At 45.4% G+C, this 16,278-nt stretch overlaps 1 protein-coding gene across 1 annotated transcript in view; it reads right to left on the reverse strand.

Moving 5' to 3' along the window:
* Positions 1–16,278, reverse strand: part of LOC309528626 (uncharacterized protein) — a 62,604-nt gene that overhangs the window by 34,199 nt on the left and 12,127 nt on the right. The window contains exons 6-23 of the mRNA XM_082216220.1: positions 15,708–15,791; positions 14,975–15,093; positions 14,692–14,806; positions 14,518–14,604; positions 13,362–13,477; positions 12,328–12,415; positions 11,520–11,599; positions 10,242–10,335; positions 8,500–8,616; positions 7,625–7,890; positions 7,036–7,159; positions 5,648–5,875; positions 5,218–5,373; positions 4,611–4,828; positions 3,368–3,545; positions 2,927–3,073; positions 1,966–2,373; positions 1,423–1,542 (exon numbers count right to left, since the gene is read on the reverse strand). Of these exons, the coding sequence (XP_082072346.1) occupies positions 1,423–1,542; positions 1,966–2,373; positions 2,927–3,073; positions 3,368–3,545; positions 4,611–4,828; positions 5,218–5,373; positions 5,648–5,875; positions 7,036–7,159; positions 7,625–7,890; positions 8,500–8,616; positions 10,242–10,335; positions 11,520–11,599; positions 12,328–12,415; positions 13,362–13,477; positions 14,518–14,604; positions 14,692–14,806; positions 14,975–15,093; positions 15,708–15,791 (2,745 nt within the window). The remainder of the gene's footprint in view (positions 1–1,422; positions 1,543–1,965; positions 2,374–2,926; positions 3,074–3,367; positions 3,546–4,610; positions 4,829–5,217; positions 5,374–5,647; positions 5,876–7,035; positions 7,160–7,624; positions 7,891–8,499; positions 8,617–10,241; positions 10,336–11,519; positions 11,600–12,327; positions 12,416–13,361; positions 13,478–14,517; positions 14,605–14,691; positions 14,807–14,974; positions 15,094–15,707; positions 15,792–16,278) is intronic.

The following is a 16,278-nucleotide window of genomic DNA, read 5'->3' on the forward strand; positions in this document are numbered from 1 at the left end:
ATGTAGAAGATTCTGGGTTCCTTTTGCAGCCTCTTCAGAAAAATCTGAGAAAACTCCAGTCTGAAATCTGGAATAGCCACTGCCTTTCAGAGCAGACAATCCTGAAATAGAAAGATTAGTGATCTGACTGTATAAGGCCTCTATAAGATCTGGCTCTATAAAGTATGAGCGCCTTGATGTACCAGGGGTATTCTGTGCACATGAATCAGCTCTCAGTATAACAGGAATCCCCTTCCTGCAACAGCTGCAGGAGATGTCTAGAAGTTTAATTCAGGAATTATTACTATACACAGTAGAGGCTGATGTTCCTTTCCCTTCATGACTGGCAGCTGACTTTCTAAATGTATACACATTACAGCCCTGAAATCCTCCTCTCCAGTTCACAAGTTGTTGGAGCTACTGTAGCTTCTATGCTCAGGCACCTCGCCAGAAACTAGTTTTGGACAGCATGCCTCAGCCTTTCAATTGTAGCAGCTACCCACCTGCTTCAATCCCTAATTATCTTCTCACCTTAATCTTCTCACTTCTTAATCACAATTGCTAATGTGTGACTGATTATGAAGACTTGCTTGCTAGCAAATAGGTGTATTCCTCTTCTCGCGCAACCCTCAGTTCATCTCATCCCCAAATCACCACAAGACTCTGAAATCTTGTTCATGGGACAACCCAAAGTGAGTGTGTCTTGTCATGTGGGTCATTTCCTCACAGCAAACTAGTTTGGCCTGCCTTCAACCCGTATCAAGAGGCAGTGCACTTCAGGCTCATTTCCTGTTTCCTCTAGCAAATCTGGTAGCTCTTCTGCTGTGGGATATGAATTATTGTGCTGAGGAAGACATCTCCATATTCCACTGTGCTGGCTGCACATTTAAGCTCTGGTTTGTCTGTCTGGATGGTCCTGTGCCTCTAAGAATATTCCAGAAAGGGGGACTCCTGGCAATAATATGACATGACCAAGTTGTGCCAGCTGAAATTCTCTTAAAAGGTACAGAATCCACATTTTGTGCTGCACATGACAGGAAAAGTCACAAAATATTTGAAGGAGTTTCTCCTAAAGGGGGCATCTCCTCAGGAGTACAGGTGCAAGCACAGAATGCATATCTAGCCTATTCATCATAGCCTTGGAAAGGAGAGACACGGCATCTCTGTGACCTCTTAACATTTTGGAGATGCCATTTAAGTGATATAGGAGAAGGGAACAAAGCTGTTGAGACTCCAACTTGCTAAGTCCCAAGTCAGCTAGCCAGACCAATGGTCAAGGACGATAGCCAAGTCACACCTGGAGCGTTTCCCTCTCCTAATTTAGGAGCTGCCTTTTGAAGGAGGCTATTGGATGAGTTAGTCAAGGTTTCCTTGCACCATGCAACCACTCTCAGTCTGACATGCTTCATCGTCCATTCTCTCTCCCCCACTGCTCCATGTTACCTCTTCTGCATGCTGGCGGGGTGGCCTTTTCTTTCTCTTTAAACTACCCAAAGTACTTCCTAAAAGCCCCTGGCAACGTTTCCAGAAAGCTTTACAGGCTGAGGATTTAGTTTCAGAGAGCTGGATTTTTAGGAAAGAGAGAGACAAAAAATAAAAAATAAAAGTGAAGGAATAGCAAGGATGACCTGCAAAAGCCAGGAAGAAAAGGGCAAAATCAGTGCCTGACCCATGAAAAGGAAGCTCTAGAACTGCACGCCTGGCAGTGGCTTAAACGAGAAGTAAAAAAGCAACAGTCTCCCTGATTCAGAGTGTCCATTAACATCTTAATGCTCACAGGGAAGTTAGAAGTTCTCCACTTGCAAGCCTTAGCCTTTAAGCTTGGCACTCCCTCACTTGACACCCCACTTCTGTCCTGCCTGGACACTTGGCAATACTTTGCATCATGAAAACACTGCCTCCCTTTGCCACAGGGGCACTTATTAGATGTCCTGGAGATAGCAAACAGCTCTATCAATGTCACGCCTAAAGTAAAGGGCAACGTACCTTGTGCAAGGTTTCCGGTCCCATTGATGGTGCTGCTCCAACCTGGCTTCCTGTGGCCTCTCTCCCTGCTTTCTTCCCAATGCTCAGTATCAAGTTCACTGTGCCACCCAGACTGCCAGGGCCTGGCTGGGGCACCAGCAGCACAGGGGTTTCCAAGGGTTCTAGGATCAGAGTCTCCTTCGGGACGTCCATCTCAAAGGGCAAGTGGTTCTCCAATTCTTCCAGACTCTGCCTGTGCCCTGGAAGAACATCCAGGGTAGACAGCACTGCAGTGGAGACCGATTTGCTCTCTTGCTGTGCTGCTGAACCATTTTGGAGGGAGCTGAGGGTGAGTGGAGGCCTCTCAGAAACACAGGAGTTTAGGATACCATTTGCTTCACCCACACCTGATTCAGGAACTACTTTAATCTGTGGAGTAAGGTAATACAATGAAGAATGAAATTGCAGCGACAGCTTCTTTGTTAATTCTAGGATTTCCTGTTAAAATGGCATCTCCCCCACCTAAAGACCAATACATGAAGCTTAAAATTCCCTCTACTCACGTGTGTGTGTGTGTGTGTGTGTGTGTGTGTGTGTGTGAACAGCAGCCAGAGATTATGTCAATATGTATTGCTTGGTATGTTATAGAAAGGCAAATAAAAATTTATGCAAAAAAATATACAGGTCTTTATGAGGCAGAATAGCAACAAGATAGATAATATACACATGGGGAAATTGTGTAGGTATTCCACCAAGTTTAAAATAAGACAGATTTCTAAGCTTGGTGTGGGGGTGGTAGAGGAAGGAAGCTAAAAAGAGAAAACGTGAAAGGGGGGTGTTTTGTTTATAACTTTGTGCAGATGCCCCATAAAAACTGAGTGAACAAAGCATAGCTATTCCACAATAAATACACAGTGCAGTGCAGGCCAAGCTATTTTTCAAGTTTAGCTCTAGTATTGCCACTCAGGGGCTGCATACTAACTTGGCAGTGCTCGGTCATGTTCAGCGTGCCATTCTGAGTCTCCCTGCCATCACTCTTACTGCCAGGGTCCTTCTGGGAACTCTGTGCTCTCCAGCGCACCATCACCCATCCCAGCATGCTTTGTAGCTCCTCCATTCGCTCCTTTATCTAAAAAGACAGAACAAAACTGAGAAAGAAATGAAAGGAGGAAAAAAGGCCACATGGTGAATTCCTCTCTTTTCTCTTCTAGGTACAGCTCTCAGTCAGGGCCATCCCTCAGGATGACAAACAGTTGGAACAAATGTCTAGCTCCCACTCACCTGATGAGATGCTTTGCCTCCTCCCTTTCAAAAGCAGTGATGGCAAAGAAAGAAAAGGGAAGTGAGGTGGGATGGGAGGTTGTTCCCCAAAGGATATTGCAGGCATGTAGGCAGTTTGCGTATCATGGCCTGCCACACTTACTGTCTCGCTCAAGCTGTGCTCCTCAGCTACCAGTTTCCATCCAACTGCTGCCAGCTCCTCAAACTCCTTGAACTTAGTCTCCATGTTCCTTTCCAGGTCTTCCCACTGAGCCTCTGAGAGACCGTGGGTACTCATCGTCTCAGAGAAGATCTGTGCCCGAGTATCCTCTGTCCAGGAGCTGGAGAGTCAAGGAAGGAGGAGCAACTATGAATATGGCCAGAAGAAATGTGTCTTAACACCTCACAAAACTGCAGCTCAATTTATCCTCTACCCTTCCAACAAAGCTGCAGATCAGGGTACTTACCAATTGATAGAGAAACCTGGCAGAATCCCAATAAAAACCTATTCTGCATCAAGTTGTCTCAGCCTCTAGACAGCTTTGTCTTTCAAGTAGTTGCATACAGTTAAGATACATACCATTTCCCCAGGCCTTTTAAAGCCGTATTAAAAAGATGTGTCCCAGTAAAAATAGTTTCTCTCTCTCTTTGTTAACCACTAAGGCAGGCATCCCCAAACTCGGCCCTCCAGATGTTTTGGGACTACAACTCCCATCATCCCTAGCTAACAGGACCATTGGTCAGGGATGATGGGAATTGTAGTCCCAAAAGATCTGGAAGGCCGAGTTTGGGGATGCCTGCACTAAGGGCTGCTTCCATTGTGGCAAAATCTACACACTAAGCCTTTCCATGGAAAAGTTGGTGTTACCTCTCACAAGCAAATCACCAGTCTTGGCAAAGAGGAGTAAATACTCAGGAAATCTGCAGCTAAATCACAACATCCAGGGCATGTGTAACTGCACCAAGATAAGTTGTGACGTGCTACCCTGAAGTTGCATCCAATTTCAGTAAGAGCATATTTGGTGGGCTGGAGTTGCCATTTCAGTGCAGGCATTGCTGCCGCTTGCCTGGATGGTGCTGGGCTGAGACAGCAGCAAGCTCAGCCCTTCACAGGTGCACCAGGGGGAGCTACCACCTGGTTGCGCAGGTACCCCTGCAAGGTCCCAAACCTCACTTCCACCCTGCCCCACCTCCACCCCATCCAGGTGTGGACGGGAGTTAGAATTGATGCTGAGACTCAAGCTTGCTGGACTGACTTCAAAGTAGATAAGATGGATAGTCCCCAAGCGCAATTGAAAACAAGGGGTGCTTCCAGATGAGGGCTTAATATCACAAATGGGTGAGTCAGACATTGCAAAACAAACTTTCAACGGACAAGAAGAGTCCACTAAGGTCTACTGACTTACATAATGGCTAAATAAGCTCTGAAGAATTGTCGCAAATGAGCGGCTTGCTGTCCATGAACTGCATTTCCCGACACCAGCTTTTGCAGATCTTTCCAAGCCTCCAATGTTTCACTGATTCTTCTGGACTCATTTGGTATTTCCATCAAACAGCAATCTTCCAGCTCAATGAAGGCTCTTTGTAGTTTCTCCATGTCCCCTTCCAGGCTAGACATTTCACTCTATGAAATACAAGACCGCAGGATTCAGGCTAGCAATAGGGCTTTCAAATGGGGAACTCCTGGCTCCTTCCCAATAGTAAATGCTTGCCCAATCTAAAAACAAGCATGAGACTCCCAACTGGCTTTAGGAAGCCAAACAAACAACAGGGCAGTATCATCAAACATCAGATCTATGCTGACCCATTTTAAAAAGTGAGAGCTCAGAACCGATGGTCAAACCTAAACCTGCATAACAATCTCAACCTGCAATTTACAATGGTGCTGGGTGGAAGAACAGACTTCCAAGGTGTGTGTAATGCCTGATTTAGTACTCCTCCAACATTGCCATGAGCAAACACTGGTTATATGGGGTGCTTGTTACAAGCCCTCAAATAGCCTTTTGATCTCACCTCTATCTCTTTCTGCCTTTCCGTGAGCCCCTGCAGCTCCAGAAGATCTGCCTCACTCTTCACTGTGGCAAAGCTTCTCTCTGCCTGCATTATGTCCTGAGCCAGTGTTTCTGCTCTGTTCCTCATTGTCTTGATCCGTGAGGTGACCCAGGCCAGCTGAAAAATTGAAAAAAGAAAGGCGACACTGAGAAACAGTTCTCTGTGCTACAGGCTGCTTGGACAACCAAACCAAAGTTGGAACTGCAACAGAGTAGTGCTGGTAGCATTTAATAGGTGGTCAGTCCACCTCTATGAAACAAGAAGATTTTGTAGCTTCTTGCCCAAATGCAATAACCAACACTGAAGGGTGGAGTGGTCCAGGCTTTCCACCTCTAACCACTAGGGAAGAGGGATTTTTTTTAGCACGCAGCCCCTCTTAACCCTCTCCTACCTTAGTTTCCTCCCCACTTGACAAGGCCTGCACAAAGCACTTCAGATTCTCTGTCTTGGTCACTGCCTCCATGGCCCGCTCGCGCTCCTTCACAACACTGTTCAGCATGTCCACTGCTTCTTGCAGTTCCTCCAGTGACCTGTTCATGTCCTCATTGCTCAGCTGTTGAGCACTCTGGGCTATGAGAAGCTGCAGAGGCTCTTGGGAGCCTAGCTGGTTCGGCACTGCCTAAAGCAAAACAAGTACATGAATAATATTGGGTACCAATCTAGACAGGCCACCTGTTAATTCTCTCACAGAAGTCTTCTGAGCAAATTGCCATGATTCCTACTTTACAGAGAAGGAAAGTGAAACTTCAAGAGAGAGGCTTGACTAAAGCCACTCAATATTAATATTAATATTAATGATATTAATAATGATAATAGATTTGGTTAAATCTTTGTTCTGCTACTAATTGTATCTACTACAACGTACATCAAAATAATAAATAAAACCATGCAATCTACTAATAATATAACTCAGAGCCAACACCCAATTTCTAAAAGCAGCAACAAAGAACATGTGATATAACCAACATTTCAAACTAATGAAGACCCAACACCAGCAAATGTAAAAGATGTTATGTATTAAAAACAGGCAGCGATGAAACTAGGTTTATAAACTAAAAACAAATTGAAATAAAAGTGTCTTAAATTTCTAACACTGATCTTAAGTCCTGAGTATGTTTAGATGGGAAGCTAACTTCTGCCACCTCGCTGAAGGCCCAGATACTTGCCAGTGGATATCAGTAAGATCAGGCCTCAATAAGCAGCAGTAGCCAATTCACCAACAGTGTCAAGAGTTGCAGTTTGTGGCATTATAGTTAGGGGTTTCATGACTAAATGTGACCAGAGCTAGAATAGTGACAGAACTCAGCTGTACAGAGCCATTACCATCCACAGTAATTTGGATGGCATACCATACTGAAATCACATGAACCCAAACAGAGGAGTCACGCAAACTGTTCCTGTGTCACTAATCTGACCACTTAGATACAATGCAGCACAAGGGATTTTTATGGAGATGTGTGTCCCTTCAGCGCCATGCTCCCTCATTGTTCAAACTAAACATAAAGAGAGAAACCCCTTGCTTGTTATTTTTGAACTCTGAGCCTTCTGGGGAAGTGTTGTAGTTCCGTGGCAGAGCATCTCCTTTCCAAATAAAAGGTCCCAGGTTCAATCCCTTGCACCTGCAGGCTGGGAGAGACTCCCTATCTGAAACCCTGGAGAGTTGCTGCCAGTCAGCATGGTCAGTAGTGAGCTGGGCAGACCAATGGTCTGACTCACACCACACCTCTGCACATCACCTCGTTCTTCCCTTCCCTGGTCCAGGTCTTCTCTGCTTCTCACCTGTACTTGGTTCCTGTGACTCAGCATTTCTTCCATATGCACATTCTGCAAGAACTCAGTTAAAACCAGGGCATCTTTCAAGTCTGATGTTCGGCGCTGGAGAGCCTCCTGCACACAGGCGAACCTGGGAAGGAAACCATGACATTTTCCTGAAAGCATATTTCACGAGAGCAATGCTACCTGCTTCAATTTGGACAGACAAAGCTGATGGAGATGAGAGATAGGTCTAGAATGACACGGGCTACAGCTCAGTGGTAGAACATCTGCTCTGCATGCAGAGGAACCTAGGTTTGATCCCCAGCATCTTTGTCTGAAATCCCGGAGAACTGCTGCTTATATAGTGTGAGGACAATACTGGGCTAGATGGACTGACTCAGCAGAAAGCAGCTTCCTATGCTCCTAAGACAAGGGAAACTTAAAAAACTACAACCCTGGCTCTCTCCTCCTCCTTGGTTGCCTGCATCTATTCCTTTGAAACCATTCTTCCGCCCTGAAGTAACCTCTTCTCCTTCTACAGCTTTTCAGAAGCCAAGTCTCCTTCCTAGACCACCTCCATACAGAGAACACTCTTTTGTTCCCAAGAACTCACTTTTCCTTCACTCGTTCCATCTTTCTATGAATCATTGCAGCTGCTGTGTGTTCCGAGGAGGAGTCCATTTTCATTTCCTCCTGCAGGGCTTGAAGCTTAATATGCCACGCCTCCACTTGGTTCTCCAGGGTGCCAACCTTCTCTAGGTCCCCATGGAGGTCCTCAAGGTTCTTTGCTGCTGTTGCTGCTTCCGGCTCAGAGAGCAAGCCTAGCACAGTTTCTAGCCAACACTCAGCCTCTTCTACCTCCCCAACCAACCGCAGAGCCTGCAAATAGAAAGGAGTGGCATGAGCAAGGCAGCCCCCCCAGCCTGAATATGACAAGAAAGTGATTGCACACTGTCCTCTGCAAGAGAAGGTCTTCGCCCTGAAAGATGGCAAACAACTTTCTTAAATAAATAAAAGAGTGTATCCTAATCCCAAAGTTCAAATGTCTAACTGTGGGAGAAAACTGAACACTACACCACAAATAATCTGTTCCCTACGGCTAAACTTTTCAGTGCATGGATGACAGGCAAGCAATCCAACTAAACAGGAAATGTGACCTCTGTCAGGGATAGAGCTACAAATATTAGAATTGCTAGGGTCTTTTGAGTGAGGCTGAGACTACATGTTACCCACAACATAGAGCAGCTCCAAAGGACGGCAGCTGTCTCATTCCCTTCCACCCCAAAACCTTTCATTAATGTCTAGCATAATTCGTCTCATCTGCCGATGGCGTAGATTTCATTTGCCTCCACGCTGCATCATTTGGTTGTTGCCAGCAAGGGTGGAGAAACATGCAGTGCCACGAGATCACAGGATGTGAAAGACTGGCACACCGTGTTTCCAAAAGGGAAAGGTGAGACACCCTTTCCAGTGGCAGCCACTACTCACTGTATCAATCTCCCTCAGGGCCACGCCATTCTCTTGGTGCCGCCTTCTCAGTTCCTCCCAGAGACCCTCCAGTTCCTCAAGGGCATCTTCCATCTGAGGACTCCACCTGTGTAGCTCCTAAGATGTACAGCACACACATGCCTTTAGGACATATGAAGAAAAGGGCTCCCACTGTGGTGGTTCTGCATATGTGGAACTCTTTGCCCCAGGATGCTCACTTATCATCCTCTCTATATATGTTCGGACAGCTCATTACTTCATGCTTTGATTTATTGGTGATTAGTTTTGGCCCTTGGGTGCTGCTTTTAACCTGGTAATTATGTTTTAATGATGGGTTGCTATTTTTATGCCTTTTTAAAACATTGCGAGTTGCACTGACTTTTTGAAGGGGAAAAGCAGGATACTTTTTTTTGGTATAAATAAAATTCAAATATATGAATCTGATTGAAGCCATGTCAGACTGCTGGACCATCTACTCCAGTTTCATCTAGTGATAGGCAGCTGAATTACAGGGTCTGAGGTATGTGTGTGTGTTTTCTAGCCCCTTTACCAGAAAGCCTTTTAACTGGAGATGCTGGGGACTGAGCCTAGGATCTTCAGAATGAAAAGCATGCACTCCATCACTGAGCCATGGCCCCCACTTGTTCAGCTTCCTCCTCAGATATACTCTAAGAGTAGAAGCCATTGTCCCTGTTGGGGAGGTATTAACAGATCCAGTGTGGTGTAGTGGTTGTAGGTTAGACTCTAGGACCTGGGAGACCAGAGTTCAAATCCCCACTCAGGCAAGAAGCTCACAGGGTGATCTTGGGCCAGTCACTGCCTCTCAGCCTAATCTACTTCAAAGTGTTGCTGTGGGGATTAAATGAGGGGAGGGAGAACTATGAATACCATCTTGAATTCCTTGGAGAACAAGATGGGATAGAAATGCAAAAAATAAACGAAATCTTTTATGGGACCCAGAAAATGCCTTTGTCAGGCTGGGCTAGGAGTTGTCACCTGTCCTGTATAATACAGGATTGTCCTATATTTCAATGTAAGATGCTACATCCTGTATTGATACAGTTTTGTCCTGTATTTCAGGTCTCTTCTCTCCCTGTATCTCTCTGCCAAGTTAGGGATCCTCTCCAAATGCATGTGCTTGAAAGGGTGTGTGAAAGGTCATGTATTTAATCTCTGGGTAGCCAAGCACAGACAGGTTTACAAATGTGTGTGTGTGAGTCAAATTCCAGAGGGGCCATCCTGTCAGGCTGCAATAGATTATAATGGATTGCTTTGAAGTCACTTTAGCATGGGGGAGTGGGAATCACACACACCCCAACTGCCCCTCCCCACTCTGTCATGTATTTTGCCAAAACAAAGGTGGCAACCCTAGGCTGGGCAGGAATTGGGAGCATCCCTGGTGAACAGGCCTCTCTCAGGCCTCCCTTATTCTTACCACCCACAACAGTCCTAATTGAAACACACCTTAATTCTACAAACCTGCTTAAATACTTGGGTATTTGAAACACAAGATTCCTCTTCATTAACTCAAGGTTTAAAAATAAATTTGTCAACATTTTGCTTTTGATTTCTGATAACCACCTCATTCAGCTATGCTTGTAGACTAGGCCTGTTCTTCAGCCAAGTGGCAGCCTACCAGCAGCCCAAGGGAAGCCAGAATTGCTACCACAGTAAGGGAATCTATGTGGGCTGCAGAATGACAAAGACTTGGGGATTTGGTGAAGCTTGCAGAGAGACATTACCCCATCAGCGACCTGGCAGAAGTCCTGAAGGTGTGCCTCCTGCTGGGGCAGGTCCTTCAAGGCATTTGAACGCCAGAGAAGCTTCTTCTTCCTCCTGCAGAAGACAGAAAATTAGGGTGAGGCCATATATTCCAATTCATTGCTTGATAATTGCCACATCAAGTACACATGTGCGAAACACCACAGAAAGAGAGACAGAGAGAGAGCAAGAGCAAGCAAGCATTTATACATACCGAGATCACCCTAAAACACAACACATTTTAATGGCTTTTCAGAAGTGTAGCCATATTACTCTGTTGGGGGTATTTTTTGTACTTTAAATACTGGGTAGGATTCACCTAAGCTTAAAAACCTCCAAGGAAGGAAGGCCCACCACCTCCTGAGTAGTCTGTTCCACCGTTGAACTGCTCTTACTGCCAGAAAGTTCTTTCTGGTTTTTAGTTGGAATCTTCCTTGTTAGTTGAAGCCGGAGCAGGAGAAAACAAACTTGCTTCATCTTCCATGTGACAGCCCTTTAGGAGAGGGAGGGATCGTCTCCTCCAGAAATGCTTGCGTAGATGGAATGTTCATAATAATGCAACACTGAATTCCACTCTGACAAATTTGTTATGACAGCTTCTGCTATAATAAATGTGGGAGTCTTTAAGATTCTTTGTTATTTGAAGCAAAGGCAGTTTGCATTCTATAACCAATAGTGGACTCAATTCTCTGAGTGCAGTTCCTAATGTAACCAAAGCATCCATGCTCAATGGGGAAGTACCAGCAGGCTCAGGAGAACCACGAGGTTTACAGAAGTACAAATATATATATACCCAGCCAAATGAGGATTGAGCATGCTCAGTGGCCATGGAATGCTGACAACTGAAGAGAGTGATAGAAAACCAGGAAAACTTGAATGGAAGGGGGCATGACTGACTGCAACGCTGAACTGAGCGTTTTGTTGCAGGTGCCACTTAGATTCAATTAGAAGCCACTGGGTGGTGGGCTCAACCTCACAGCTTCATTGTTTTTCTGTGGAGCTCCCAGCATCTACCCATAACGAGGCTGGGCTTAGTGCCAAGACCACAGGGACCCCCCCCAACCCATTCAACTTCAAAGGGCCAACCCCTCCGCTAGGAGTAAGAGACAAATTCTTTCCCATAGTGAATTGTTGCTAAGCAACAAAGCAGATCCCAGTAAGCAACTTCTACCCTGCCCAGTCCCAGTTTCTCCTCACCACTTCCCACATAGCTTTCCCCCAGCTTTCCTCTCCCAGGAAAGCACTGTGTGTGCCAATACCTCCTGCTGTCACTGGTGATGGCCTCCTTGCCTGGTGAGTCTGTGTTGCCCTCTTGGCTTCCTTGGATGTCCTTCCATATCTAGGGTTAAAAGAAGAGTAAGAATATATTTTGCTCAGAATCCTGAGAGGTAAGACTCTGGGCAGGACCTTGTCTGAACTCTGAAGTGGCTCCAAAATTATGGAACCAGTTCCCAGAGATCTGTCTTAATCCAGCTCTTGGCCCAATGCCAAGCATTTTGCATTCTTCCCAGGTGCCACCTTGTGGGAGAAAGGGGGATGAATTTGCCACTCACCATCCTCTTCCTCTTCCTCGCCTTTGCCAGCTGCAACGTTCTTGTGTTAGAGCTTGGCTGAGGCCAAAAAAACTTAAGTAGCATGAAGTCTGTTCTGGGATATTGGTAAAGGAAACAGGCCACTGCTTAGCAGCAATCACCAGTGGTCTTCTTTACTAATTCAGGGCGAGAGTACATAGCACTCCTCTCTGCTTTTCCTCACCATAAAAAGTAATTGCACTGGCTTGGGCTTTTAAGCACCACCATGTTATAACAAGAAGGCTACAGCTGAGAAGGCTACAGAGACCCTCCTTGTCTGCTGGGACACTTGAACCACCAGTTCTGGCCCAAGTGTGGCCACCTGAGATTGACAGACTAGTCTTGCCTGTTGCTATGCATCCACACATGAAACATTTTCTCCAGAGGTAACTTTTACCCATGAGACATGCCTCACAAATGGAGGGTGCTCTGAGGCTGGTCATCTACGCACAGTACCCAGGAGATCTTGAGGTGTTTTCTTGAATACTTTTCTTACCTCCCATACAGGTTTTCCTCCAGCCTCTCTCCCTGCACTGTTGGACATGATCTTCACTTGCTCACGATTCGGGGAATCAATTGATCTCCTGGTCGAAGCCAGTAGTGGGGCAATGGGAGCGAGGCGAAGCAGAGAGGTGAAAAAACAAAGAAAACTGTTAGAGTAGGGAACAGAAAAGGGCAAAAAAGAGAGATGATAATCATCACAGAATAAATGCAGACATCCTTGAAGAAATCCAGTATTCCAGGGTAGAGTGTCTCAGGCTTATGCACCTAACCCAACTGTTTTCAGCTTTCTCAGGTTGTTTTATTCTGACACATTATGCTTTCAGCTTTCATTATGCTTTCAGCTTTTGTTGAGAAAGGAATGTCTTGGGTAGAGCATCCCGAAGTTACAGTGATAGTAACAGAGCTGCTGGCTTAGCCTTGTTGCTGGAGCAGAGGCCATCTCAGTCTCCAGAGTCCACATTAACTTTGGGTGAAAGTTTCCTCAAGTTACTCACATCAAGGAAGATAGTAAGTAGGTGCTGATGGTAAGCAAAAGAGGGGACTTCCCTTTACTTCCTAAACTGTCTTTTGCCTTGACTGGTAGAGAGAAACAGATGCCACCCTCAGCACTCACACATATAGGCTGCATATTCATAACTTAAAAATCTAAACAAATGCATTGCCTGAAGGCCTACAACCTCAAAAAACTGTGATCAAACTACCATGCATAGTACCTTGTTCCAACAGAATGAAATTTTTTTTGGGGGGGACATTGTCAGGGTTGCCACCTTTTCCTAGCAGTTTTGCTCCTGTGCATCTAATATCAGTAGCATGCAAAGCTTTTCCAGGCACAGTAGATTCCTCACCTGCTTAGTTTCTGTATACCACACTCCTGTTAAAGGCGCACAGCAAAACAGAAAATGGTAGTAGTATTGTCAACAATGGCTCTGGCGTGCCCAAATTAGAGACATTTGCTAAATATAAACATTAACCAGCTCAGGATCCACCTCATGCAGAGAGAAAAAAAATTAGGCATTCAGCAAATACCTCAATAACTGCTGGAGCTGGGCCCAGCTCTCCTTCACATCTTGATGCTTGAGAGAGACTCGTGCTACTAGGCTGGGATGGAGGCTTGTCAACTGGGACACGGTCACATCCAGCATCTGGGTGGCAAAAAAGGCTGGCAATGAATGAGTGAGCAGGAGTGACAACTGGTCACTTGGCTTAAATTAACCTGACCCATCAAGATGTTTCCTGCTTGGCAGGGGGTTGGACTCGATGGCCCTTGTGGTCTCTTCCAACTCTATGATTCTATGATTCTATGATATCCTCACTAGCTATACATATCATGTAGCTTATAATGACTAGTAGCCCCTGGTTCCCTAAAACCAAGTGGTTTGTTCAGTCCCTGGTGGGCTACCATGCATCTTAATGGGTGACAAGTTGTGCATGTCTAATCTAGAGACTGCCTCCAAAGAAGATGCAAACGCGTGACAATGCAGGATTCAACTCCCTTTCTTGTGGATCATTCCTCAGCATTCAGGAGCTTCTGCTGAAAACTGAGCTTCTTTCAGAATGCCAGCATGAGCACCTCACTTTGGATACAATCACTCCAGCAGTGGAGGGGTAGGATATATACCAGATGTTGGTACTTCAGCTGGATATCAGTTTTTGAGTCCAAGCCATCTTGCTTAGTTCATTATTTACAGGATGACAAGTTGTTCTCTAAACTAAGGGAGAAATGAACATGCCTACAAATCTTTTTTTAAAAAAACCTTTGCCCACCCCTCACATCTTCTTTAAACATGCCACCAGACTGTCATTATTTTGTGGAAGGGATTCAAGCACATACCAGAAATTTGGTTTTGTGCAATTAAAGTGGATCAAAGCACTCTGCTGCTCTATCCCAAAACCATTTTTTAAAAGAATCAAGAATTTTTGTAGTTTGGAAAGTGACAGGAAAATGCACTGAAAAGTGTGGGATGAACAAATGGCTAACATGAATATGTATCAACACATCAGGATGAATGCAGGACAGCTGCTCATTGTTGTATAACCACCCCACAAACAAATCAGAATCATTGCTCAATAAAGAAATACTGGATATACTCTGACCTCTATGTAAGCAACTCAAGATGAATGCTTAATAAAGAGGGCATCTGGAGGGGCTCCAAGTCATGTTCCTGGGCATTGCCCAACTTACCATGACCTGACTAGCTATATCCCTGACATCCAGGTCTGGACTGGTTTCAGGTTCCCTCTGTTTCCCCACTCCACAGAGATTCCTCCGCTACAACAGAAACAACAGGCGTTAAGCCCCGAGACAAGTAGCAATGCAGTTCTTAGAAAGTACCTACCACCTCCTCTTAGAATCTACCTTTGCATGGATGGCCCCAAGGAGCACTTCTGCTTGCTGGACGAAGGCAGCGGCTTCCAGAGCCAGCTGCAGGGTCTCATGGTGTTCCTTCAGTGTCCCCTGGAGCCGCAGCCACCTGGAAGGTGAAACGGGCAGAAGGATCTTAGGAACGGGGAAGTAGCTTATTAGCCTGCACATCCTTGACAGTTAAAGTAAAGCAAATGTGGTCAGATGATTCCATAGCCCATCCTCATGCTGGTTATGCCCCATCTCTCTTCCCCCACCAGATCCTGCTCTAGCTCACATTTTATTGAGATGCTTGCGCCGTGCCATAATGCTCCTGCTCTCACTCTTCCCCTGCTTCTCAAGTTTGTGAGCCAGGCTGTTCATTTCCTCATGCAGTGCCTGGAACTGCTGCTCCTCCTAAGTTGGATGAGAGAGAGAGAGAAAAGGGGAGGAGAGACGGGGGAGAAGAGGAATAACATAAACTTACTTTCTATAAAAGTATGACCTCATAAGAAGCTAACCACTACTGGCATTGCCAACTGAGCCCCAGCAGAATAAACCTTGTACTCAGAAGTTGTTTTCGAAAGGAGCTTAGGAGCTCCCGATAATAATTAAGCATCAACTTTTTTTTTTTTACAGTGCTTTCAGGTGTTCCAAGTACTTCTCATACATTATCTCAGCAATCCTTGCAACAACTATGATGCAGGCCAAGAATTATTATTCCCAAATTGCAGGGAGGAGGGGATGGAGGGCCGAGAAAACAGTAGTACTATCCAGAACAGAGAGACAAAATCTTCGTAGTTGCGCCTTTCTATTCTTTCTATTCTTGCAGATGATGAAGGACTGCACCAGGCTACCCTCTTGCTACCCCAATAGGACCTAGGTATGAACTACAATGCCATTTATATCATCTGAGGTAGGATGCAAAGCCTAACTGCAACCACCCCAGGTAAAATAGCACTATCAGAACCACACACCCCCAACACTGTACAGAGAAGAGAATCCCACACAACTGTCAGTAAGACTGTCACCTGTTTCAAGTCAAGGATGCGTCGGGTAAGCTGAATCTTGTCTGCATTCTCTTGCAGCAGGGCAGTTAGCAAAGGTTTCTCTTCCTAGAGGGGCAGATGGAAATGGTTAGACTATATGAGATATTGAAGGCACAGTGACTACAGTGTTACAATTTCATCCCAATCCTAAGAGATGCAAGTGGAGTGGTTTGGTTTTTCTTCAGAATACACAGTTAGAATCCAACTTGTAGACTAGGAGTGGGAAACCATTTTCACTCCAAAGGCAATATTCCCTCCTGGGCAGGACTAGAGGCAAAGGTAGGCAGAGCCATGGGTGTCACTCTAACCTTTGTACAATAGGCTACATTCCAGCCGTGCGAAGACAGAGGATTCTACATACGCCCCTCTAACTCTCTCCATCTAGGCAAGCAAGAGTCCCAAGGGCCAAATGGAAAGGAAATTATGAAAATCAATTAATCTTGCTTCTATTTTTGTATTCAGGGTTGTTTTCCTCTTTTAAAGATTTAGGATTTCTAGGAATTTAGAACGTCTTGTTATGGAATGGAATTTGGGGGCGAAGACAAGAGCACAT

This window comes from Podarcis vaucheri (assembly GCF_965113315.1).
Source record: "Podarcis vaucheri genome assembly, chromosome: 3".
In the NCBI taxonomy this organism is placed as follows: domain Eukaryota; kingdom Metazoa; phylum Chordata; class Lepidosauria; order Squamata; family Lacertidae; genus Podarcis; species Podarcis vaucheri.